The sequence below is a fragment of the Hippichthys cyanospilos genome, chromosome 18 (assembly GCF_059441005.1).
Source record: "Hippichthys cyanospilos isolate Australia breed blue-spotted pipefish chromosome 18, RoL_Hcya_1.0, whole genome shotgun sequence".
In the NCBI taxonomy this organism is placed as follows: domain Eukaryota; kingdom Metazoa; phylum Chordata; class Actinopteri; order Syngnathiformes; family Syngnathidae; genus Hippichthys; species Hippichthys cyanospilos.
Window position 1 is genome coordinate 3,651,890 of NC_142386.1, and position 25,684 is coordinate 3,677,573.

A 25,684-nucleotide genomic window follows, 5' to 3' on the forward strand; every position below is an offset into this window, starting at 1 on the left:
TTGAAAATATTGTCAATTTTGGACAAATCGAAAACCCCATGTTTTATCATGCATTTCCCCCCCGATTTTTGCATTAATCTTTTCAATGGCAACTCGCGAATGGGGCGCTGTAGAAATTTTTGTGTTGACATCTCAAAACCACCGGTGGCACTAGTGGCCAATTTATGACATTTGCAAGCCTTTCAATTACTTCATTGATTGGCTTAGCTTAGACTCCTATCATGCAAAAGTATTCAAAGTCATAATACTCTAATTATAGTAAATAATCCTATTTCTATTTCATAAATATATAAAAATATATTTAAAAAAACTTCCTTCGAAGTTCCTGACAGAACATGCACAATCTAGTACTAATCAAACATATTTCATATCATGCTTTAAATACTTTATTCCTGTTACAAAATATATTTTTGACTGTTGGACAAAAAAAGTTTACAAAGTCAAAACAAAATCATAAGTGCAAATTTAACTGCACGGAAGTAAACAATAAACAATTTTGTCACCTTATATGTAAGAACCACAAGGCAGCCAGTTTTTACTTTTTGCCCACTTTTCAATACACTTTTAAGGTGAAAAATGACACTTGGTAATAGCGGGTTGTTTATCAACAGAAAATGTTATCTTAATGTGAGGGTAAATTGCTCTTTTGTTCATAAAACATAAAAAAAGAAATCCTGCCACATCATTTGTCAACAGCAGTGAGAAAAAGCAAAACAGAAAAGTAACCCCCAATTAGTCCTTGACTCAACAGAAATGAGTTTCCCACTAACCAACCAAAAAAACTCTACTAACTTTTTAGGTTAAAGGAATAATCCATAAAGTTGTCAGTCTTTTTTGACCCGGATGTTTCTACACTCTTGTTGTTAAAAATAACCCAATCGTGGGTAAAAAAAAAAAAAAAAGAAAAAAGAAAAGACCAACTCGACATTTGGGTCAATTTGACTCAGCCTCTGAGTTGTTTTGAACAAAACAAACTCCCCAAAATGGCTTCTTTGTCCAAGATAATCTCAAAAATTGGGTTATTGTGTCAAATTGGTCGATCCTTACTTGACCCACGATTGGGTAATATTCAAGCCAGTTGTTTTTAGAGTTCAGAGTGAGATAACAACCGGATCAAGTTCAAACTGTTTGTTCTTGTGCCTGGCAAAGGTAATTGCGGTAAGGTAACGTCCCGTAATTACCAATACACTCAACGTCCGACTTAATCGTCGTCGTCATCGTAATCGTCGTCGTCGTCATCGTCGTCGTCGTCGTCTTCACAGTCGTCCTCCTCGTCATCGTCTCCGCTGCTCGGCTCAGACTCTTCATCGTCTGAGCTATCAAATTCCAGTGCCTTCTCCGCGCAAGTCAGATGAACGGCTTCCTCGGGTTTACTAATGCAGCCCAAGTGCACGCACGCATACACAAACACACACACGCACACACACACACACAAAATGTGAGATTGGCTCATAATAAGCACAAAGCCCAAAGTGTATTGTAGAGTAATACCCAGAATGCTCAGCTTGACCCAGTCAGCCTACCGCAGAGAGGGGCAAAAGTACTTAAAGCCACGTGAGAGTTTATCCAGCAAAAAAAAAAAAAATCATGGTTGTCTGGCGTTCGGCCTCGGGAGCTGTTAGTGTCTTCGCCTGTCTTCGAAAAGTACAAAAACATGCTGACAAGAAAAAATTGACAAGCCAGAAAATGTTAATCTGCTCATATATCGTGATTTCAACCCGTAACTCATTCACTGCCATTGACGAGTATTTATATCAGTTACGGTTTTCATCAAACACAATATCGTGTGGGTCTTAAAAAAAAAAAAAAATCAGTAAAAGCACTGGCAGTGAATGAGTGTCAAAAACAGCCAAAAAGACAAGATGTGTCTTAAAGTTCGCAGCAGCAGTTTTCTATCCTAAAGCCTCATTGGAGCGCATACAAATGTTTGTAGGCAACTTACAAAGAAACGATCAGGTGATCAAAACTGCTGCTGAGAACAGAGATGAATCATTTCAACAAAAGTAGAAGGATTCCTCCATATTTACATCTTCTGCTCGGCAGTGTCACCACAACAGCATCATCAAATGGAAAGTTTGGGTGAAACGCAGCAATCTGTGATATATAATATCAAACACTGCAATCACATTAAGCTCCAAAGGTTCCCATTGGAGGAGCAAACATGGAAGAAAACATTCCCTTGATGCCATTACTCTCTTTACCAAAATAGCCACACCGTCCTGAGAGAAGGAACGGGAGAGGAGCGGCGGCCCCTGTGGCCCCTGTGGCCCCTGTGGCCTCTCACCACACGGTCGGGTCCTTGCGTTTGGGCTTGGGGTTCTTGCGCTTGGGCTTCGGGTCCTTTTGCTTGGGCTCCGGGTCTTTTTGCTTGGGCTCCGGGTCTTTTTGCCTGGGCTCCGGGTCCTTTTGCTTGAGCTCAGGGTCCTTTTGATTGAGCTCCTGCGTTTCCTGCATTTGCATCTCCATGTCCTCGTCCCTGCGCCTCCTCTTGTAAATCTTCACGGCCAAGCAGATTAACAGAAGGACCAGGATGAGCACGCAGCCTCCGACGACTCCGAGGACAAGGACGGTGATTTCGGAGAGGGACGCTGGACGGAAAAAAAAACCCAAAAACAAAGAGATGATAGGAAAGAAGGCTAAATACATTCGCTGGCGAGAACGCTGATAATATTTATATTAACCTCTGAGGGAAACTCTGATGTTTTTGATGTGTGATATCAAAGGAAAGGCATACAAAAAATAGGAGGTGAAGTTATGGCATAGAAATATTGCATAGATTGTCTAAACGACTGAATGTGGACGATTCCGGCCTACCGTCCCTTCGAAATGCTTGCAAATGTGAGGTCGAGAGACGCACCCTATAGTTATTGTATTGTCATTTTTTTGACATATTGAACAACCAATGTTTAATTGTGGATTATAGAGAATTATTTTCACATGTATATCGTGCATTTCGCGCGATTTTTGCAGTTTTTCAAACTGCCTGTTTACACCAACAAGGGGACCAACTTACAAAACCCCCAAATCTCAATCAATCAGGATCTCACACTGATTAGATGAAAAAGAAAAAAAAAGCCCTCAGTATACACTTACCTTTGGTGACCACATTGAGGGTGGTCTCTTTGTTATTGCCGTGCACATCTGGGCGGTTTCGCACATTGCAGATGTACGTGCCGTTAAAAGTTGGGGGCACCTGATTTAGGGTGATGGAGGCATCACTTCTCGTTACGTCTCCTGACCACACCGCGTGGTCTTTAAAACGTCCGCTTTGAGGAGGGTACGCGACCTCCTGGTAGTAGAACACCTGACAAAATGACGCAAAAACATATTTATGTAGAACAATACTAATATATATATATATATATATATATATATATATATATATATATATATATATATATATATATATATATTATATATATATATATATATATATATTTGTCACTACCTACCGACTCTTCTGTTTTAGAATTCAGTGGCCTGAAGTTCCAAGACACGACAACGGACTGAGCGGACACAGGGTGACTGGAACGGAAGGTGCACTTGAGTTTAACGCTGGTCCCATTAACCGCCTCCACCTCAGACGGAGCATAGATCTCAATTCCTGAGACGTATGCCACTCCTAAATAAAGAGGGTAAAAATGTAATCAGCAGGGCCCATTCCTAAACTGTTAATGATTGCTGCAGAGTCTGAAGGTCATATGAAGCCGAGCCGATGATGGACAACAACTATTCACGCTGATAAGGCAAAAAGAATGCGATAAAGTTTGAGGATACCCATAAAAAAATAAGTGAAAACACATTTATGGCTATTTTTGGGGAAATAAAAGGTGTTTTTGTGCCAATTTCAAATAATGCTATCAACATTTAGCCACCAACGTGGTGAGTGCAGGTTACTTTTGTAGGTGTGGATGTTATACTGTATATTGCCCTGAGCAAGTACACTCGATAGAGAAGGTGAAATCCACACAAGGTCCTCTACATGACAACACATGATGAATAACATTTGAAATCCAAGTTTTTTAGTTCAGAACTGCCTTGGGATACCAGTGACCTAATTTATGATTTTTTTTTCATTGCAAGTCATGTTTTGACTTGCAAAAAGATAGGAGATATTGTTTAAAGTAAGCAACATGGCTTGAATGACCCGAAGAAGAAAGTAACAGATGTCCCAAACCCCTTCAAGCTCTTTGTTCTTTTAAATTAGGAAATTAAAAGCCAGTCAGACGGAATAATAAACAACTAAATCCACGAAAGATAAACGCAGTAACTTCCAACACGAGAAACGAATCTTAAACGTTTCCACATCGTGGACCTGATTTAAATCCCTAAAGGCTTTTCCCATGCAATTTTCTTAACCAGAACACAATGCGTGTGTCTGTCACAACAGCAGATTGCCGTTCTGTGCCAATCATAATACAATATAGTGTTCAGTCAGCGAGGTGTGTCTCAGTGACACATCTTCCCATTTCACACACGTATACATACATACATGTGTAAGATTTAACATAAAGGCTCTTTGGTCCTATAGCAAAGCAACGAAAGACTAATTCAAAGACTCATCATGGCATTTTATTGGGGCCCTGTCTGACAAGTAAATATTCCCTCAGGAACTGCTCTGACTGTCACAGCTGTTTTTTTTAATGAAGTCAAAAGAAGTGACAGATGTCTTTGCTCGACCGAATTACCACTATTTCTTTTGAATTTGCATTTTTTTTCCATTAACAGAAAATCAAACCGTCTTGCTCTCATCTTAAAATGTTATGTTCTGGGGGAGGGGGATACAATGTATCTACAATACACTCAATTTGGGTCAAATTATTAGTATGTGTGTAGGCTATCCCCAGACAACACGTCAAGTAAAAGGCAAGCCTGACCGTGACCCAAAACCTGCGTATATTGTTGAAAATGTCCAGAAAACCTCTCAAATGTTAACATACTTCTACAAGGTAGAAGTAAGTTGTTTAAAGAATATCTTCATTGCATGATCTTTGGACAAGAACATATTTCTTTTAAAGTCACATTCTAACAGGCGACCTTTGGGCGAAACGTAACGTGTTCTTTGAAAGACAAAAAAACAAAGCGTGGATTTGTCACGGAAGCTCGTCTCATTCTCACCTGATAGGACGAAACCACCCAGGAGAAGCAGATGCCATGTCGGACACATGAGACGGACAAACATCGATCGTCTCAATTCGTACAATCCCCGAGTGAAAGTAAAACGAGGGCAGGCATGTATGTTTCCACTGGTGGCGAAAAGAAACCAAAAAGAATCCGTGTGGTGAAACTCCGCTTCACTCCACTCCCACCGCATAAATCTTGACTCACCTCTGAGCAGGAACACACCTGATGGGCGGTGTTTGGCCACTTCTTGCATAACCTGTTGCTCTGCTTTGTGTCATCTCATTAAAAAAAGAGTATTTTCCCCCACTTTTCTTTTTTTTCTTTGTCTTTTCTCTTTTTAATCCGAGATTGAATGTCTACAGTTCAATTACCGGAATTAATTTAATAATAAAACTCTTTGCTTCCCTCTTGTGGCCAAAGTACGAACATGAAAAATGAAGGAATCTCAATATTGTAGTAGAGTAGGTAATGTTCTGTATTACCGTAACAAAACTCAATCCAAATATTTTTACTGTTATACATCATCACATAGATGATAGAAATGTCAAATGATAAACATTTTAAAGATACTAATTTCCTACTGTTCACCAAAACGTTCAATTAAAACATACATATCAGTTGCACGTGATCAAACGTGTTAAATTAACATATAATACAGGAATATAACGCCACTTTTTCGCGTTTTAATCATGTTCAACCATAAATATAAATGGACACTTTTCCCCAGGATAATATTTACAGTTTTGCACTAGGGAATGCAGTTTTCAAATATATACCTAAACCAGGATTTTGAAATAGGTCTCCAAAGGATAGTTTGGCTTCAGAGTATGTATTCCCATTTTAACCTGTTACAAAAAATAGTTGTAAATTCATGTCCAAGAAAATCTGTAAACAGGTTTCGTTTCCCAAACCATTAATCTACGTGTACAGACCTTTTCGCGTTTGTTAGAATGAATTACCAGCTTTTAAAACAGAAAAAATGAAGATTTTGTCCTATTTTTTCACAGCAATGCAAAATGTATGCTGTTGTTATTTTAATGGGAATGCAAATACATTTCATTTTTTTTAATGAAGAGGCAAAATCATAAGGCAAAAAATACGAACATAGTTTTTTTTTTTTTAATTCATAGTCTCAACATAATCTCATAATTCCTTGCGATCTTCGCTCTCATGACACGACCCCAGTGTATAATAATATCGCTTTTTGGGCAGAGCTGTTGACATATAATGCACATAAAATATCACTACAATTAAAAAGTGTTTACGAATGCCTGCATTCTAAACGATCACTTTCAAAAACGTCAAGGCAAAGTGTCGTACCAAAAATCACTCTCACCTTATAGGATCTCTGATAGTTGCCTTCACGACACGCCTTTTGTTGTCTCGCCTAGCTTTGATGCTACTATAGCGAGCATCCCCCGGCCGCGTCAAACTGCCCGACCGCTGTCAAGACTACAACACAGCTAACGTCAGCCCCGGGTCGAAAAGCGACGCTGATCTCTGCCAGGTAGACGCTTCTCCAAAAAGCAAAAAAAAAAAACAAAAACAAACAAACATGCTATTATTGCGCATTTCGTCTCACACGCGAGGCACGTTAGTGTCAGATGCAGCTGCAGTATCCAGCGTTTAGCTAGCTAACAAGCTAACGAGAACTAAAGATCCGTGGCTGTAATATCTAACTCGTTTTATCCCAGGGTTGAATCTGAGATTTTATAAGCGTTCGCCTTGAAAGCGAAAGTAGTCTGGGTGCATATTAGGCCACGCTGTTTACTCTCAAACGTTAATCTTAGCGAGGCTAATGTCCCCGCTAGCTGGTGCTGATGCTTTTGCTCAAACAAATGGCGTAGATCTTGTGCAGCTTTTGCTTTGCATTCCCATGCTTTACTTTTCCCGTACGTGCATCTCTGTTTTAATTTGGTGCCAAATAAACGCTCTCGTATGTTTTGCAGGATGAGTAACGACGGTGATGGTTTTAACCCTGCTGCAGTGGCTCAGCCAGTAGAGGATGTGCAAGGAGATGGGCGGTGGATGTCACAGGTATCGTTGTAGCTTTCCTTTAAGCATGAATATAAACCAAAATTGATCACCAATCGCTAATGTGCCTCGAAAGATCATCATGTGCGCTATAGGACTGGGGCAGTCTGCTATAGTTCAAGTTCTTCATTAGATGGGACACTACACATTTCACATGAGCGGAGCAGATTTTTTGTCTTGTGTGGGGATCAAAATAGAGCAAAATTAACTGTGCTCCTCATCAGTTAAAAAATCCCCCTCAAAAATGTGTGTGCTAATAATCTTATGGTTCATCCATACACTAAATTTGCCACCCTTAGAACCAAATGGCTTGCAGAGGATTTGATTTTTAATTAAAATCGATTGGAAGTGTGCATGCCCTTACCCATGTGATGAAGACTCTCCATAACTTACAGAAATAACCCTAGCTAAATTTAGCTTCTTCTATACAAAGATAATCTCAGTCAAGACAAATCACAACTAATATTCATTTTAAAAAGAAAAACAATGTAAATAGGTTCAGCTTGATTGCTGGGAATAGATTGCAAAAAATATGAAGTTGATTTCAAACATGTGGGTTGTTACTGTATACGTAACCTTAGACTTGTGGTTGGATTTCTGTTCATCTTGGTCTTATTGATTACCGGAACATGAATCACTCTTTTCTGACGAGGTTGTACTTTATTTTGCAGCACACCCGATTTGTGCAGGAGTGTAAGGACGGAGAACCAGATGTGCTTTTTGTCGGAGACTCAATGGTACAATTAATGCAGCAGTATGAGGTGAGATGGGAAATTTGCGTTTTGGTTACACTAACAACCAAAATGTTGAATATGAATTAAAGATTCATTGGAAGATTAATAATTTAGAAGGAAATACAGGATTACCGTAATTCTTCAAAATATAAGACCGTTTAAAAAAAAAAGAAGGCCAAAAGTAGTTGTGCGTCCTATAAATGGTAACGCAAAAATTTGATTTTTTTTTTCTTTCGACACCGTTCAAGGAAGAAAATTGTAAGCCACAAAAGCTGAGTTTTGATGCACAGATGCACATTTTTATATTGTCCGTAATCTTATTTACAATAATTACCGTAACAGCACGAGCAAAGTGCCTGTAGCAGCTAACAGCAGCTTGTGTTAGCTGAGGTGGTTACAGCATTATTTTCAATAAAAGAAGCGAGCAGGCTGAACCAATGTCCGAGTCCAACGCGGAAAGGTTTTTTGTTTGACCCGTTTATTAATTGTGGTCTTTTGGTATATACACACACAATCAGAAACTTGATGAAACGCGGATGCTGCTCAAGTTCGGGTATTTATGCTAAAATGAACTTGAACCGCTCCACTATTTGTGGAATTATGGTAATCGTTTGGTTGATTTATACTTTTATGAAGGTACTTTGAACGCAAACTGAAGTGGGTGGGATTTGCTTGTGCAGGTCTGGAGGGAGTTGTTCTCACCACTTCACGCCCTCAACTTTGGTATCGGAGGCGACAACACCTGCAATGTGTTATGGCGGCTGCAGAACGGAGAGCTGGAGAACATCCGGCCCAAGGTTGGTCTGACTCTGCTTCCCTACTTTGCACACCTCCAACGTCGTGTTTGTGTGTGTGTCCTTGAGCACATGATAGATCTGTTCCTGAAGCACACTCAAACACCGAATTGGCTGCCCCTGACCTTGTCGTTGTCATATATGGGAGGAATGGTATTGTTGAATAAATGCTGTATAGTTTGGGGTTAAAATCCCTCACAGGTGTGACGCTCCAGAATAGGAAGTAGAAACCGTCGATAAGATGAGCAGGAATGTCACAGGGTTACGTAAACTTTCTAGCAGATGCATTCCCCGAAGTTAGTTCAAATTAGATGCACGCATCACAAGTTCTAAAAATGGGCCCAACATCTGTTTTTGGTTTTGTTCAGATTGTGGTGGTGTGGGTAGGAACCAACAATCACGAGCACACGGCCGAACAAGTGGCTGGAGGAATTCTTTCGATCGCAAAGCTGCTCACCTCTCGCCTACCCAAAGCAAAAGTAGTTGTGCTGGTAAGTTCACTTTTGCTCGCTCTTCATTCTAGGAAACTTTGAAGGTAGTTGTTTTAAGGCACTTGTGAGACACATACCTTAGAATTAAAAAAAAAAAGAAAAGAAAAATGTCGCCACGCATGCAAATGAATGTGAAAACAAATACAAGGGGACAGGGTGCGTTGAAATAGTTATGATCTCATCTCAAATTACTCTAAAATTAAAATTAGTCTGAAATCTGAGCCGATTTAACCCCTGGATGTCCGGGGATTTTGCACTCACGTGGCTTTATTATAACCCAAATTGGGCTGACTTTGAAAGGCTCATAACATTGTCAAATAAAAATACATTTTATTTTTACTTCCAACCCCTCAAAGTGTTGCAAAAGTGGCATCAGCCCTATCACATTGTGAGGGAAAAAATGTTAACGGCTATTCTATGCTGCAGACGGAAATATGTAGATATAACATTATGCGGTGCATGAAATAAAACGCTTCCGGGCAGCAAAATAAAAGCTTTCCTGCAACATTTAGTTCTTGGATCGAAGCCTTTTGTCAACTACAAGTCCCACAATGCACGGCAAGAACTTTGCATTATTGGTGTCAGGCTAAGCCACTCAATGAAATCATTGAAAGACTTGCAAATGTCATCCCGGGTGGTTTTGGTGTCTCGACACAAAAATTTGGATTGCAATATGTCGGCGAGTTGCCGTTGAAACGATTAATGCAAAAATAGTCGTAAATCGCCACAGTGGCTATGAGCTGAAAGACCAAAGTGGGGTTTGTATTTTTTTTACCAGTATCCAGCTCAAACAAACAACCAGTTTGCAGATTGTCGATTCACGCTATCAACATCTTGGCCCCGTCAAAACGCAATCCTGAAACACAATGAAAACTACACAAGAACCGACACAACATTTCAAAGATGGCAACTTTATTTTTATAGCCTTGATATTGCACAGAGCTTATTCGTCGAGCGGGGACCCAGCCCCCGTTTTGAGTGCCCATGTTGCATTTACATTGATTCGAAACCAAACGGGTTCTCAGGGCTTATTACCGCGGGGGGAGCGTCCGAACCCCCTGAGGGAGAAGAACGCCGCCGTCAATGATTTTCTGCGCTCCTGGCTGCCCCGCCTGGGCCAAGCTCAGTTCCTGGACGTCAGCCGGGAGTTGGTGCACTCCGACGGCACCATCAGCCCGCAGGACATGTTCGACTTCCTCCACCTGACGTCGACGGGTTACCGCACCGTGGCCAAGCCCCTCAGCGACCTGCTTCTTCAGATACTGGAGGAGACACCGGAGGAGCGGAGGGCGTCGCTGGTTTGAGCCACCGAGACGCGGCGGCGCCCGAGTCCCGCCCCCGGAGGCACCCGCGGAGGGGGCGTGGCTCGGTGTTGATGAGCGGATCGTGGGTGCGGGTGCTGTTGAGGGAGAGAGACATCGCTACACTCTTGAAATGACTTACCGCCTGCAACCTTGTGCGAGCGCAACCTCACATGGGATGAAGTATTTCTCTTGATTTCTGAGCTCCGTTACACACTCTTCTTCTTTTATGTCATCGTGGCAAAACGTTTGAAGCAACTCCGGGGGCGTAAATCGGACAGTGTTTGAAGGCTGCTCAAAAGGAAAAAAAAAAAAACATACGGCGTGCTTAAATCAGTACGATTGATGACTGGATCTGTCAAACGTGCTTTTGAACTGGGCCTGTCCTTCCATCGTTTCTTTTTCATTTCACTCGTTCAAGCCCAAAGACAAATTTTTAAGAGTCCGGACATTCGATAGCAGGTATTTATAGGTGTCAATTTGTTGTTGTTGCTTCGGCTTTAAGCCACCGGATGTACTAAAGCAATCCATTACTTTAGGTAATCAAAATTCTTTATTGTGATTTATTACTTTAAAATCTAAAGCAGTCAATTATTCTTGTACTTGTCCAAAGTACTAGTTATCCATTTAGTACTTTAGTTCCTAAAGTAATTCATATTGATTCATCTAGAAAGTAATCAATTACTTTAGTCGTTAATTCATACAGTAGCAGCTATTTTCAGACGCTCCCTCGGCCAAACGTTTAAAAAAAAAAAGAAAAGATTTAATAAGTACCCGAGATTGAATGTGCGACTTATTAAATACATAAAAATACGTCTTTGGAGTTGGATGAGTGAAACTTTGCCAAACAGCACAGCAATATAGCACAAATTTACTCGGAGGTTGATTCTCCAAAATCTCCATGTTGTGTTTAAATGATGAGTAAAAGAGTATCTGTCAGAAACTTTTTTTTTGCTAAACTGAACCACACAAGTGACACGATATCATTGTTTGCAACAGAATTCAAGAGTGCTTTGAGCAGAGTCACTTATGCATGCTGATATGTGAATGGACAATGACACTCTCTCCCTCCAGTTCCCCATCTCGATGGTTATACAGTATTTTTTTTTCTTACGCACCTTTTCATTCTCTTCACGTCAATTTTTTTTTGTACTTTTCTCCTCCCTGTCGTATTTTGCTTTCTCACTGACCACTCGCGCGCCCCCGCCCCTTTTGGCTTCTCTCCCATCACCCGATACTTTACGAAATAAAAAGTTGCAGAAGCTACTGAATGCTATCATGCTACCAAGCAACTAAACAAAAAGTCAAGAAAAAAAAATGGTCAGCGAGCTTAGCGCTAAAGCTTCTTGTTAGCTCGATAAGTCACATGCTGAGCTTCCAGTTATCTGAAGTTCCTGCTGTCTTAAGCTCTGCACAATGTTAAAAGTGTGTATGACTGTGTGTGCGCGCGCCTCGAATGTCCATGGGAGCAAGTTGTGTGTGTACAGTGCGTCTGGAAGTTGGAGTGGTGTGAGTGTTGAGGAGTGACCCCAGCTGTATATAAGAGGTGTCTGAAGGGGGGTTAAATTGCGGGAGTCTGTCGGTGTGATCCATTATGTGCACTTGTTTGGCTTGTTGTCTCGTTATTGAGTTAAAGTGAAGCATTCCAATTAAAAAAAAAAAAACATGGATGGAATACGTTTGTATCTTTTTGTCGTCTTCTATTTAACCTCTGGGTCTCCGGGATTTTTCACCAGCCCGGCCTTAATATCGCCCAATTTGGGCTGACTTGGAAAGGGTCATAACATCGTCAAATGTAAATATATATTTGCTTCCAACCCCTCAAAATGTTCAATGGCATCAGCCCTATGCATTTTATTCAGCTCATGTTCGAAAATTGCACCAATAATGACAATTCACACCTGTATAAAACTTAATAAAATAAAGACAGAGTCAAGAAAACACAATTTCTCAATGTTTCACGTTCCAGTTGGTTTGCTCTTAATTTGAAAAGAAATATGTACTGTTCCTGTTGCAACATTCACTAGCATTCAACTAGATTTGCAGATATCCGTGGAAAACTTTTTAAAATATCATGTACCACCAGAAATGCCTTCGAGTATCCCCAAAGGTAGACAAGATTTGATCAAAATTTACTGCACATAAAAGTTGAAATAAATTAACTGCTGAGATAATATCTTTTTTAAAAGGTAGTGCTCAAATTTGGAATATACTGACTGGACATTCACAAAAAAAAAACTTTACAATCAAAGGCTGTATAGTGTGTTTGACGCTAAAATCGAAACACCCCAAATATTTGGTATAAAGTAGGTACTTAATAATTTCAGGCTCAGTTTTTGCTTTTCAAATCGGGTTACTGTTCACCTTTGTTGAATTATTGCTGTAGTTTGAAATGTTTGCCAACAGGGGACGCTGTTTAACTAAAAACTACTGCATGCTGTACATTTAAAACAATCTGCGTGCTGATACTGTTATTTATCCTCTATACTCTCATTTTTTTAATTCAAATGACGTAACTTTACTGAATGTTTGATTTCCAAAGGTCACGCTTCAGTTATTTTCTGTTGGCAGCTCATCCGACTTGAAGATCTTATTTTACTCCTTATCGTATGTCAAGGTTCTGCCATGTCTTATAATATCCCAAATGGAACGAAAAGAATGGCAATGGATCTTGCACAGGTTAAAACAATAACACTGCCACATGCTCGGGGCTGGAAATAATGTAGTCACGATTGAATAATCCAGAGGTGGAATGCGAGTTTCTCTCTGGCGTGTTGACGTTGTTCCAAATCTGCAGGAATTTTGCGCTCATGTAAAATTGTGTGAACAAACTTTGCTCGTAAAATTCGAACTTTCTGTTCCCAGCGGGGATTTGAAGTTTCGCGATAAAATCTACATGGCAGCAAATGTTTGCTCTTCAGGCACTGTTAACCGGTTACGTTTGGCTTCACTTCAGTTCTTTTTATCGCTCAGGATTCAATGAGTTGTGTGTGTGTGTGTGTGTGTGTGTGTGTCTTTTTTTTTTCATCTGCTGCCAAATGTAAGCAACCGCTCAGAGGTTATTGGTTCCTTATGTTGTGGGCTTTACATAGTTTCATTATTAAATTGTATCGCGATAGCTTGACAGCGCTGTGGGAGTAAACCAGTTAAAATGCAATGGAGGTTGTCTTTCAACAATATTTTGGATTGTGCAAAATGTTTTGTTGTGCTGCAATCTGTGTTTTAGTTCATCCTAATCCTGTTTGATGGGTCAAATGAGGTCAGTTCTGTTCGTTTCCACCATTTTTTAGCAATCAAGCTATGCAGTACTGTTCTACACTACTCACGAGAGTGGGTGTTTCTCGTCCATTTTTTGGGGTGCTCAAGCACCTGTAAATCGAATCCCAGCATGCCCTGAATTAAGGATTTTTTTTTTTTAATCACGTTGCATTTTGCTGAAATATTTGATCAACACAATTTATATTACAGAGCCCCTGCCCTTCACCTCAAAAATGATTTGTTACACCCAATTCCTCCCACTTTTCATCCGTCAATTTGAACAGGTATTTTGTCTTATTAGCTCAATTTTGATTTTGAGCTGCTTTACTTGGCAATTCCTTAAACTTTTCAGTGCCAAGCGTTATCGGAAAAGGAACATCTAAAGGGCCAGCCAGTATATTTGGCATTTTAACAAACCTTTAAAGGCCAATAGAATGTTGTGTGCTATAACTATGTAAATATGGGTGCTGCCATTGAAAGATTGACTTCCATTCTTCAGTTACACTTGTATGGAGGTAACAGCTGTGTTGTAATTGTGGAAACACTGCCATCCAATGGTCCCAGTTATCACTACAGTGCTCAATTGGCTTATATTAGGTAAGCATTCGTCAAGTGTGTCAGCTCCTATCCGTAGAAAACATATTCAACCGGAAATGTATTATTTATTATTGTTATTGCTATTTTACAAGACGAGAATTCTCATCCTCGGCACTGAATGAGTGTTAAAATAAAGAAAGAAATCATAAAAACTGTTCTTTAGTGATATTGTTGCATTTGTTGGTATTTTTGAGTCAATAGACTTAGTGTCTGTTGAGTCAAGTTAGCGTCCAATTTGTGTCTGTTTAGGATTTTGCACGATTTCCTCCACCGAGCCACAAGAATGAGCCCGTGGGTGTACAAACAGATTGTCAGTGACCGTAATGTTCCTTAGTGACTTTCCAACCTACAAACTTGGCTCATGAAGCTCCACCTGGGACCGCGGCCAAGGTCTTCTTTGCAGACTTTTTTTTCCACTGCGTCACTCGGATAATCGGTAGCACTAATTCTAACCGCAATGAATGTGATTTAACACTTGTTCTTTTTTCATTCGAAAGCCCCTACCACCGCAACCGCCTGTAATAAAGACAGTTGTGTGAAACAGCGGAATTTTCGGACTATAAGCGTCACCTGTATGTAGGCTGAGGAAACAAAAATTGAGAGAGAGAAAAAAAAAATAAGTGAAAAGAAAGTGAAATTAATCCCAAAGACGTATTTTTACGTTTTTGCGTCTGGATATTCAATCTCATGTAATCGATTTGTAGTTTGGCTAAAGAAGGGGCTACAAATGTCAGTCATTGTTTAGGTTATGTAATTAGGTACTAAAATAATCAATTTAGTGCCATATTACTTGAGGGATCCATTACTTTTGGTACTAAAGTAATGTAAGTAAACATTTCATTTTTTATTACCTAAAATAATTGATTATTTTAGTTTAATTACTCTTGTACTTCATTCATATAAATAGCAGCCTTTTTTATGGTGTCTAGCCAAACACACACAAAAAAAGTAAAAAATATGGAGTAGCTGCAATTGAATGTCTAGACTCTTTTAAAACGTGAAATTACGTCTTTGGCATTGAATGAGTTAAAGGTTATAATGGTGGCGGGCTTTGATTTCGAAAGCCTGATATTTGACATGTGTGGAAAACGTATCAAGGTAGCTATTGATTTTTTTTTTCTTCTTTTTAATAGATTCCAAATCCCTGGTCCTGATCTCGAAATAAGAAATAAAAAGTAACAATAATAACCTTATGGGCTCAGACAGGGATCCGACATGCCTCTGTATGGCATCAAATTACATTCCACTGGAGTGAGGCAAGGGGTGTGTTGCGCTTTTGTCACTCTTAATACAACTGGCAAAATAAAAAGAACATGTCCTTCAGCTAGCCTTCAATGATGAGGATTTGTTTTTTTCAGTCAGCTCAGCCGGGGAGGAAGTGTCGAAATGCGTTTTTTTTCTTTTTGCTATTGTCATCCGCTGTGTCTCCCCTATGTGCAGCCGGCCTCTCATAAATCCCCAATATCCTCTTTGCGCTACATTTGGAGCACACCAAGATAAGACGGGGGAGGAAAGGGGAAAAGGAAGTCTTTTTGTTTGGCCTCTAAAACGCTTCCAAAATTGCTCTGCCTTTCTTTCTGACCTCAAAGGTCGTAATCTCCAGTGCGAGATGTTGTCCTTCCAAAACACCCGAATGTTCTAGATGCTTTATCTCCGTCTAGCCCCTTCCATAATTCACTTATCTGTTATGACGTACTTTCCTGACTTTTGGCATTTGTCCGAGTCACTCCATGCTTGGCGTTTTGCGCTGACGCATGAACACAATGGTCGCTGCTAACGATAGCCATCTGCTACGGATCCACATGCCGATGTGGATATTTCGCAACGGTAATCATGCCCTGACTCGTATGTATGTCTTTGGGTTACATCATTTTTTTGAAATTTGCTCGTTTTGCTACCAAGTGAGCTATACGTGAATGAAATAAAGTGTTAGGGGTTGTGTACTCAGTGGTGAGAGAAAATTATTTGATCCTCCGGGTCATGAGAAATCTTTTCCATCCAGCTGCTTTTTAGGAAACAATCAGTCTTTCCCGTTTATAAACACATTTTCCCATAGAAAATGATGTAAAACTGTCATTGTTGTTACCAGGCACTGCAGCATTGAAACTTACCTACATTTAAAAAAAAATATATAAAGTTAAATGAAAATTTGCCACAATTTTTATTTTTTTCTGGGTTGGCAGTAAATGAGTTACTGTTGCACCGCAGTATAGGAAAATACTTAATATTTTATATAAAATATATTGAATATGAAAGTATACTTCAAATACAATTTATTCTATTATCCAAATCTGCTGTATCGGATTAAATAAATTCATAAATGCAGGGTGAACATTTAATTCAGTGATTCTTTTGCATACCACTAGAGGGAGCCCACATACTTGCGCAACTACACTTTGAAATGCGCTATTTTGATGTTGACTGAGCTTAATTTTCTCAAGATTGTTGATGCGATTTTTCACTCGTGCAGCTTATTTTCCTGGATAATTTTTGTTTTGCATCAAATTTCAATATTATTCATCACACAGCAGGCTTCCCAACAGTTAAAAGGAACTTTATTTTCAAACATTTTTCAAACAGAATGTATTACACCAAAAGAAGGCCATCATGATGGTTAGAAAAGAAAAGTCAACAGAAACGTAGCAATAGGATCGCTTCATGTCTTACTTTTTGTAATTTGTCTCATTTTCTCTTGTCGTTGGATTTATTTTCTCAAACCTGTGCTACACTTCTGCTAGGAATGTTTGCAGCTGTCAGATTTGATCTCTCAAAACTTCAAATTGAATGGAATTCAGATGTAGTAACTTTTTTTTTAATTAAACAGAATACATATTTTTAAGTTGAGCTAACTATTTTACTAGCATGAAACACAGCTCTATTGACATGTGTTGACGTTATGTGCACATGGTTGCTTTGGTCCCCGGTTTGGTCTGAAAAACAGACAAGTGTCACATTTGTCCTCCTGGCCCTGAAGATTTACTGGAAGCGGAAGAGTTTCTCCATTTTGTGCCGTCACCGAGCAGAAGGGAAGGTCAAAAAAACTCAGTTGTTGTTGATGATTTGTCTGGGTCTCCCGTAGCCCGTCATGCCAGCTTGAGACGCCAACTTGTTCGTTCCCATTTGCAGGCCGATGAAGTTCTTGCCTTCGCTCAACTGCTCGTCAGAAAAATCCCTCTTGTTCTCTTGAGCTTTCCTGCAGACCAACCGTATTTCATTTTCAAGTCTACTTTGACATATTATGTTTAGATAGAAAACGGGGAGAAAAAAAACAAGGCATACTTATGGAACCAGCTAGGGTCTCCTTTGTAATTCCCATCATTCTTTGTGACAGCCAAGCTACCCAGAGCCGCCAAGGTCCTCTGGACAGCTGCCAGATCCTTGCCTGGAGATGAATAATCAAATCAATAAAACACGCCGCAAACGCCGGTGTTGCACAACACGCACGTTGGTTGAAAGCCGGCTTACTTTCATAGAGGTCAACAGTTTGGAAGATGTCCGTTTTCGTCACTCCGTATTTTTCCGCCGCCGTAAGGAACAAGGAGATTTGCTCCATTTGACCAAAGGCCATCGAGGACTTCTTGATGCTCTTTATTGGCTTGTTGGGGGCATTCAAGCTGTTGATGAGCTCGCACAACACCTACACACACAAAACAAAGTCGTTTTGCGTAAATGTGGCGCGCTAAATAGTAGGATTGGGACGAGACAAATCTCACGAGACGTCTCCGAAGAACGAGAAGAGACGAGATTTGTGCAAAATATGAAATATAAAATAATCCCTGGCATTAATTTTCCAGCTATCATGACAAAAAATTAATGATCTAGTGAGATTGTGAGCGGTCAGTGAACGCAGCTTCAGTGTAGGTGGATGCGCTTGAAGCACTTATTTTTTCTTTTCCTCGCGACGCAGCTTGAGTTCATTTAGCCACAAATACCCCAAGTTGCGTACCATTAATGTTCCACCAAGTTGATGATTGTGTGTATATGTCAAAAGACTGCAATCATTAAGCGAGTCAAATGGAATAATTAATTGAATTAATTATTAATTTAATTGAATCGGCTGGCGATATCACTTTTACTGTACATGAGCCTCCCGGTTTTAATAATATTCCCGTGTGAACAAGGATGGACTCAGACGGTGGTTCAGTCTGCTTGCTTCTTTTCTTGAAAATAACGAACGCCGCAACAACCTCAGCTAACATGAGTTCGGTAATCCTACGGCTCCTGCCAGCCGATATAGAGCGCTTGTGCGCTGCTAGCTAATGACTAATTTATGCTAATTTATGCGTACTAAACGCTGACAATAGGCACCATACAATAAAACGCTTACATAATTAAGTTATTTAGTGCACTGAATTGGCAACTGAATGTTATTTAAGGACACGATTACGTTGTTTGTATCCCGTCACGACTAAATAGACTGTGCGGAATATGACATGCTTTCCGGAAACAACTTCAAAATCAAAGCTTTTCTGTCAAATTACAAGCATTCGTGTCCATACATTTTCCATACAATAGAATTTATTTTTAAGAACCCGCCCCCCCCACAATTGGTGATGTTTTCCACCGGTTTAGCGGAGTGTTTTACTGGATCTCGTACTGTGCAGATACCATGACAACCTAATCTCACAAGATCTCCAGTATCATAAGATGCTTAATAGTCATAATGATGATTTGGAATCCAACTCACACATCCGTTCTTTAGCCATTCCTGGAAGCCGGTTCTGCCTTCCGCCGGTCTGCCCACAGTAGGTCCACACTGGGCCACGATCCACTCCACCAGCGTATCCTGGAGCTCCGGATCGTATTTTTTATCAATCTTACTCTGCACCTCGCGGGTGAGACCGTATGCTGGGCCCCTGTTTGCCATGTTGATCCTGTTAGGAGGGAACGTTAGCATTCATTAATGGCAAGAGGAGTTCTGGACTCTGAGTTGGTTATATAGTACGTTCAGGAATGCGCGTTTAACCCCTCGGTGTCAGTGATCATACGGGTCTCTATTTGCCGTGGAACTAAATTCCATTTGCAAGCATTTAGGAATGAACCAATAGCGCCATTGGCCCAAGCAATGCACCTAAAATTACTTGTTATCGGCGATACTGCCACCGGTATTTACTTGGTTTGGATCAATACCAAAATCAAAGTATCGCACAGCTCTAGTGGACAGAAATGAGTGGAAGATAGGATTAAAGGTTCAGTTTGGAGATAAAATAAATATTATACCTTAGTTGTGTGGTCAGACCCAAAAAAAGACTACAGCTTGGCTGAGGCTTTAAAGTCCGGTTTTCATATGCGACACAAAAGACTCTTTTGTTTTTTTGTTTCCTTTTATGTCTTTGATGTAAAATGATCTTCTCATGTGAATTTGATTTTCTTGAACTTTCTCCCCCCGCCCCTTCCTTCTTCTCACATTGTTTTAACTATGACATTTTCTGGTTGTCTAGATCAGAGGTCCCCAACCGCCCCGTCTGTGGATTAACTGGTACCGGGCCGCATCTGAAATAATGAACTTGTTCTGGCCTGAGAGAGTTGGCTCGTGTTTGAGTTGTCTTGCCTCCCTCTTCAGGCTTTTTATTTTTAGTAATTGCTCTAATTTCAGTTTATTCCAAGCTGTTTCACGATAGGCGGATTTAATCACATGACACCCCCGGCTCACGGGGCACACACTAGTTTCCGTGTTTACAGTAACTTCCTGTTCGTGTCCGCAAGCATACAGTATGTGATTATATTTATGCCACTATCGGCAGCGAGCAATTAAATATTTTCTGAGCGAGCAGGAATATTTTGAGCACAGAAAACTAAAGTTAGCGAGCAATTTCTGATTTGACAAAAGGATTCTAACATATTTGAGGCGGAAGATGGTCCCAGAACAGATTGTGTTTGCTTTAAGTTGCACCAGCGTTTTTGTATGGGCTGTAGCAGCTGTCTGCAGTGCTTACACAGACCAAAAAGTCGACGTCCCAAGAAGAAACTTGATGCAATGTGAAACAATCACGACAACAGCAGTTAAATCTCCTTATGTAATCATTCTCCTTCCACTCACACCCTCTCCCACCACTAGTATTTACAAATATATCATAGCCATCTCTAATTTATACGTGTATGCTGACATTTCATGAGAGAAAAGGAGGGAGGAATTCATGTCATGACATTTTAAGAGGAGGAGTTAGAAATGTCAGTTTTGTTTTTGTTTTTTTCCCTGAGAAAAGTCCACTACGGTCATGGTGCATTCGCTGTCTGCAGACGGTGCGGATCCGAAAACATGCCACGATAAAAATGATGGGAAACAAAGATCTTGATGTTTTGGAAAAAATACACGTAGATTTCATTTGTTCATCTGTTAAACAGTTATCCTTAAAAAAAAACTATAAAAATGTAAATTACATTCATAGATTTGATTATACTTGTGTAAAGATAATTGCAGAAAATATGCCGCACTTTTGGAGATTTGGCCATGTGACGTTCACAAGCTGAGCCATGTTTGGTTGTAAAGCCAGGTAATATGGTTAAAAAAAAAATCTGCTTAATTATGATGTCAGTTGATTTTATTCAAAGTAATAAACCCAATGAACATTTATTAAAGAAAGTTTGTTTAATTAACAGAACAACAATAATGTGTTATGATTTTAAATGGTTTGACAAACTCCTACTTGACTCTTTGAGTGCCGTTGACGAGAAATGACGCCGTCTGGAGTCCTAGTGACGCATAGCGTTAACTTCAGTTGACTTCAACTGCATATTTTTATAGTTATATGGAAATGGTTGAAAAAATAGGTTTGAGTAGCTTGTTTTTGTTCCTGAAGCGGGTGGTGGCGCTAACTACAGCCAGCAGATGGCGCCATTTTGAAAGGCAAGCATTAAAAGAGTTAAACGACACAATTAGTAGCTTCTATCTATTACAAACACATCTTCATCCAGCATTCTACCATTTGGGCATAAAAAAAGATTTCACAATTTAGACCTTTTCAAACTGTCAATATTTATAAAGACTTCATCAAATGATTTCATTTGACTACCCAGCCCTTGTGATTGTCACCTCAGTAACCGTCATGTCATTTTCAGTCACCATCGCGCAAAAATGGCCACCTTGTGAAATAGTAGTTTTGCTGTTTAGTTGATTTTCCACTAACATGATATGTATCAGAATAGCAGGTTTGGACTAGCACGGTTGCACAGAACATTATCGTAAACAACATTTTTGACTTGAGTCCCCCTTTCATTTTGATCATATCATGCGATTAAGTTTGACCACTCAGCATCCGTTGCAGTCTGATCCTCCTGGAAAGGCAATCCCTTCACCTCCCCCCTCTCAAGGTTTCTTGCATTTTTCCAAATGGCTTTTCTCTTACTTTTTCCTTGCCCAGATGAGAGGTTTCGATCAGGGGTTTTTGACAGTCTTTGTGAAATGTGGGCTTGTGGGAAACATTTTTGTGATTAAGGTGTATATAAATGAACTTATTACCTGTTTGTTTTTCTTATTTGTCTTCACCATGAGAGGGATGTACAAAAACGTACGAGTTTTGACGATCCCGGCAGCCTTGTTTTCTCGAAATCATGGCTGACTTCTACCTCCTATTAATGCAGTATGAGCTTCCTGTTGCCTTCTACAGAATAGTCCTCCTTCCTGCATCCTGTTTGCTCATTCAGCTGTCACTTCCTTCCTCCCTCGCTAACAAAGAACCTTATGTGTATACAAGACTGCAAACAAAACGCCTAACGACACCGGTGTCCGCCGCAATATAAGAACCGCCCTGATAGCTACACCCTTCATAAAAGCACGTCTAGCCCGGAAAAGTGGAGCAGAGTCTTTGAAACGTCTAAATCCCTCATTTCAATCATTTCGTGGCATATCTCGATGAAGTCGACGGCATATGGAAATGTTTAGCCCCGGCTAGGAACATTTTTCCCACACTTCCTTTTTTCTCGCCCGCACGTCCATGCTATGCATGCCTACCGCGATTGAGAACGAGCGCCTCGGTTCCTCAGAGAAGAAAGGCACACCTATTGCATCCCTTGCAAAACACAGGCCCGACTTGCTCAACGCGAGCTGGCCGTTTGACACGCGATGGTTTTGTCTAATGGCTCCACACTGCCTTGGATGAGACTCGTGTCTGTTTATTGTCTGAGGTTATGGCGGTTATACGGGCGGTAAGAGCATATGCCTGTTTGCAAAATGCTTCCAAACCAGCTCAATTTATCAAAAACATCTGCTGGGATGATATCTCTCGCAATCCCAACATCTGAGCTGCCCGGGCAAAGCCAAACTACTTTGTCTGTACACTTTGACCCCGATGTGAACTCTGAGCCCTCGGTGTTACACGTAAATATCGGATTGGAGGTCATAAGGTCCTGGTTAGAACAATCACGGGTTGTTGTTTTTTTTTTTTTCGGGACGTTTAACACGTTGAGTTGAATCATATGCTTTTAATATTTAGCTCATACAGTGGCACATTCTGAGTGAATGAATGATTTAATGCAAGAGGAGAAATGATTCATTGTTAATATTACATTTTCTGAAAGCTTGCATTCTTTCCCACTTATCCTCATTGGGGTCATGAGTTAGCTAGAGCCTATCCCAGGCGACTGGACGAGAGATTGGGTTCATCCTAGACCAGTGGCTCTTGTAAAATATATATATATATATTTATTTTTTTATTTTTTTTTAAGCATCCACGTAGTATAGCTGTTAACCCCTGGGTGTTTGTCACCAGCCTGACCTTATTACCACCCAAGTTGGGCTGATTTTGAAAGGGTCATAACATCATCAAATATGTATCTATTTTCAACCCCTTAAAATGTTCAGTGGCATTAGCCCTATCCACCCTTTTTTTTTTTTTTTTTTTGGAGGGGGCGTGGAACCTACGACCTCTGTATGTACAAAATTGTAAAAGTTGCATAATAGCAAAAGTAAATACAATATATATTTCTACATTTATTAAATTGAAATATGAATATTTATGATCTCATAATTAAAATATTGTGACTTGAAGACTTTTGCATTATGGGAGTCCAGGCTAAGCCAATCATTGAAGTCATTGAAAGGATTGTAAATAACAACTTGGCCGCAAGCGCCATCCCGTGGTTTTGGGGTGTCAACAAAAAAAAAATTCTATAGCGCCTCATTCGCGAATTGCCATTGGAAGGATTCATGCAAAAATCGTGGGGAATGCATGATAAAACATCAAGTTTTATAAATCAGTGGAAATTAAATGAACAAAATTCTTACAGTTACAGTTAACTTACAGTTACTATTTTAAAGCAATGCTATTCAGTTATCCTTCAGAAATTTAACATTATCACTCACCTCCTGATAGCTAATTTCTTCAAGTTCGTCGGGCCGGATTAAAAAATTTAACGGGCCGCATATGGCCCCCGGGCCGTAGTTTGACCATGCCAGGACCATACAATTATTCAGACGCTTTGTAAAGTATGGGACTGGATCAGAGTTTACCAGACTACCGGCAGAACAGAAGGTTAATCATATTCTAGAATAGTGAGATTGCAACTTGAAACTCTGGTGTGGGGAAGTTTGTTTGTTGTTGTTTTTACAACTCGATGTATTTGAACGTTGTCATGCTTGATCTGATTGCACAAGCTAGGACAAATATACAAAATTGCATCGAAATTGGGAGTTGAAACCACAATCATTTGTTCCTCTTTTTATAGTAGTGTGACAGGTTAAATGTGGATCTGCAACACGGACCACACCTTTTATTCACGATAGCTGAACCAGTCAAGTCAAATTTATTTATGCTTAGTTCTTTATCCGCATTCATACAACTTTTAAGTTATAATTTCAGGTAGTTTTAGCGTTTGCAAGATTTACAGATACCGATGAGTTGTCGGCATGATGTCAGACATAGTTTGCTATGATAACATGTCCCCGAAGTTGTGTTAATCATCTATGAGCCAGGGAGTTGCCGATTTCTTTCTGTGGCTTTTGCAACTTCCTCGTTGTTGCATCAGGTCGAGTTTAGCTGCGTATAACTTGTGACACATTACATTCCAATCACGGACACACGTTGCATTTTAAATCCCGGACAATTAATTGAATGAAACCTAGTTAGCGCTGACCCGGAATGTGAATGCATTATCAATCGCGCCTTGTTTTCGGAATCGCTATTAATCCAAATGTCTACTTTTGTTCAGCCGTCCTCGAAACAAAGTTTTGCAATTCATCACAAGTTGCCAAATGAGAAGAGATGCCAAAAACAAAACAGCGCTGAAAAGTGACTTACTTTGCGTCGTTGCGTTCAGGTAAGCAAAGGTACACTTGTCTTGTCTCGTCCTCCTCCCCTCGCTTATCTAATCCTCCCCAGAACAGTACACCGTGCACAGCGCAGGTTGCCAAGGTAAATACTGCAAACTCCCTGGTCTGAAATATATGACTTCACCGCATTCAAGTAGAAAAGAGGGAGTCGGAGGAAAAAGACACGCCTTCGCGGGTTCTTATTTCACTGTGCCACGCCCCTTATGCTCCTACTCCCTTTCTTTGCTCAAATTGTAATTCCTTATTTAGGAGAAGGAAGAGAAGGGAAAAGAGGCCATGTGACAGGGGAGTTTGGTGTGGTCAATGAAAGGCATTTTCCGAATATCTCCCCCGCCCCTGCACTTTGGAACGGCGCTGGATTAGCGAGGCAGGAGGGGGGAACGATAGAGGCATCAAGGGCACTTTGTGGGAGGACAAGGAGGAGGCTGACTTATGGGAGAGGCAGACGGGGCAGCTCATCTCTCGCCCGCCTCTCTGACTTGTCTAAAATCAACACGTTCGTTTTAACCCCTGGGCGTCCGGGGATTTTTCACCAACCCGCTTTTATTATCACCCAACTTTGGCTGGGTCAAAAGATTGTCAAATAGAAACTTATGTTCAGTGGCATCTGTCCTACCCATACCTATATACGTACAAACTTTGTTTTTTTTTTTTCCCTTTGTTTTCTTTTGGGGGGGATCGACGCCCCCCCCCCCCCCCCCCCATGTACAAAAAATGTAGAAATGCGATAATAGCAAAACTAAATAACACTGTATTTTTATATATCTGTGTGATTAAATCAGGAATATTTTACATGTCGTAATTAAAGTATTAAGCGGCTCCGTGAAGCAGTTTTTAGCACGTCCGCCTCCCGGTTCGTTAACCTGACTTCAAATCCACCTCACTCCAGCCTTCCTGTGGGGAGTTTGCATGCTCTCCCCGAGCCTGTGTGGGTTGTCTCTGGGCAGTCTGGCTTCCTACCACACTCCAAAAACATTCCTGGCAGGTGTATTGGACATACTAAATTGTCCTTAGGTGTGATTGTGGTGTGCGAATGGTTGTTCGTCTCTGGCGCCCTGCAGTTGGCTGGCAACCAGTTGAGGGT

The 25,684-nt window shown here is 40.4% G+C and overlaps 3 protein-coding genes across 4 annotated transcripts; 1 reads left to right on the plus strand and 2 right to left on the minus strand.

Moving 5' to 3' along the window:
• Positions 1–363: 363 nt before the first annotated feature.
• mpzl2b (myelin protein zero-like 2b) lies at positions 364–5,348 on the minus strand. 2 transcript variants are annotated; one of them, XM_088441772.1, is made up of 5 exons: positions 5,119–5,348; positions 3,453–3,622; positions 3,094–3,304; positions 2,285–2,588; positions 364–1,373 (listed from the first exon to the last, which is right to left on the minus strand). In XM_088441772.1, exons 1-5 carry the CDS (start codon positions 5,312–5,314, stop codon positions 1,202–1,204), a joined length of 1,053 nt encoding a protein of 350 aa, XP_088297898.1. In that variant the 5' UTR covers positions 5,315–5,348; the 3' UTR covers positions 364–1,201. The 2 variants fall into 2 exon arrangements, 1 of the variants encoding a protein (XP_088297898.1); XR_015868667.1 differs by lacking the exons at positions 2,285–2,588; positions 3,094–3,304; positions 3,453–3,622; positions 5,119–5,348 and adding an exon at positions 1,492–2,278 and having other exon boundaries at positions 1,225–1,373.
• A 1,130-nt stretch (positions 5,349–6,478) lies between these two features.
• On the plus strand, positions 6,479–12,153 carry pafah1b2 (platelet-activating factor acetylhydrolase 1b, catalytic subunit 2). The gene is made up of 6 exons (XM_088440068.1): positions 6,479–6,631; positions 7,074–7,161; positions 7,830–7,919; positions 8,573–8,689; positions 9,055–9,177; positions 10,203–12,153. The coding sequence occupies exons 2-6, from the start codon at positions 7,075–7,077 to the stop codon at positions 10,479–10,481; spliced, it is 696 nt and encodes a 231-aa protein (XP_088296194.1). The 5' UTR covers positions 6,479–6,631; position 7,074; the 3' UTR covers positions 10,482–12,153.
• Positions 12,154–16,871: 4,718 nt separating this feature from the next.
• LOC148408503 (transgelin-like) lies at positions 16,872–24,735 on the minus strand. The gene is made up of 5 exons (XM_088440069.1): positions 24,569–24,735; positions 19,021–19,207; positions 17,799–17,970; positions 17,613–17,715; positions 16,872–17,526 (listed from the first exon to the last, which is right to left on the minus strand). The coding sequence occupies exons 2-5, from the start codon at positions 19,198–19,200 to the stop codon at positions 17,376–17,378; spliced, it is 606 nt and encodes a 201-aa protein (XP_088296195.1). The 5' UTR covers positions 19,201–19,207; positions 24,569–24,735; the 3' UTR covers positions 16,872–17,375.
• Positions 24,736–25,684: the final 949 nt, after the last annotated feature.

Excerpts from the sequence above, each read along its gene's own strand:
- LOC148408503 (XM_088440069.1), bottom strand. The coding sequence starts at position 19,200 with ATGGCAAACAGGGGCCCAGCATACGGTCTCACCCGCGAGGTGCAGAGT. Across the intron at positions 17,716-17,798 it reads AACTGTTGACCTCTATGAAA|GCAAGGATCTGGCAGCTGTC; the intron begins GTAAGCCGGCTT and ends ATTCATCTCCAG. Across the intron at positions 17,527-17,612 it reads GACCCTAGCTGGTTCCATAA|GAAAGCTCAAGAGAACAAGA; the intron begins GTATGCCTTGTT and ends GTTGGTCTGCAG.
- mpzl2b (XM_088441772.1), bottom strand. The coding sequence starts at position 5,314 with ATGCGGTGGGAGTGGAGTGAAGCGGAGTTTCACCACACGGATTCTTTT. Across the intron at positions 3,305-3,452 it reads ATTCTAAAACAGAAGAGTCG|GTGTTCTACTACCAGGAGGT; the intron begins GTAGGTAGTGAC and ends TCATTTTGTCAG. Across the intron at positions 1,374-2,284 it reads CGCAAGGACCCGACCGTGTG|TAAACCCGAGGAAGCCGTTC; the intron begins GTGAGAGGCCAC and ends GGGCTGCATTAG.
- pafah1b2 (XM_088440068.1), top strand. The coding sequence starts at position 7,075 with ATGAGTAACGACGGTGATGGTTTTAACCCTGCTGCAGTGGCTCAGCCA. Across the intron at positions 8,690-9,054 it reads TGGAGAACATCCGGCCCAAG|ATTGTGGTGGTGTGGGTAGG; the intron begins GTTGGTCTGACT and ends GGTTTTGTTCAG. Across the intron at positions 9,178-10,202 it reads AAGCAAAAGTAGTTGTGCTG|GGCTTATTACCGCGGGGGGA; the intron begins GTAAGTTCACTT and ends ACGGGTTCTCAG.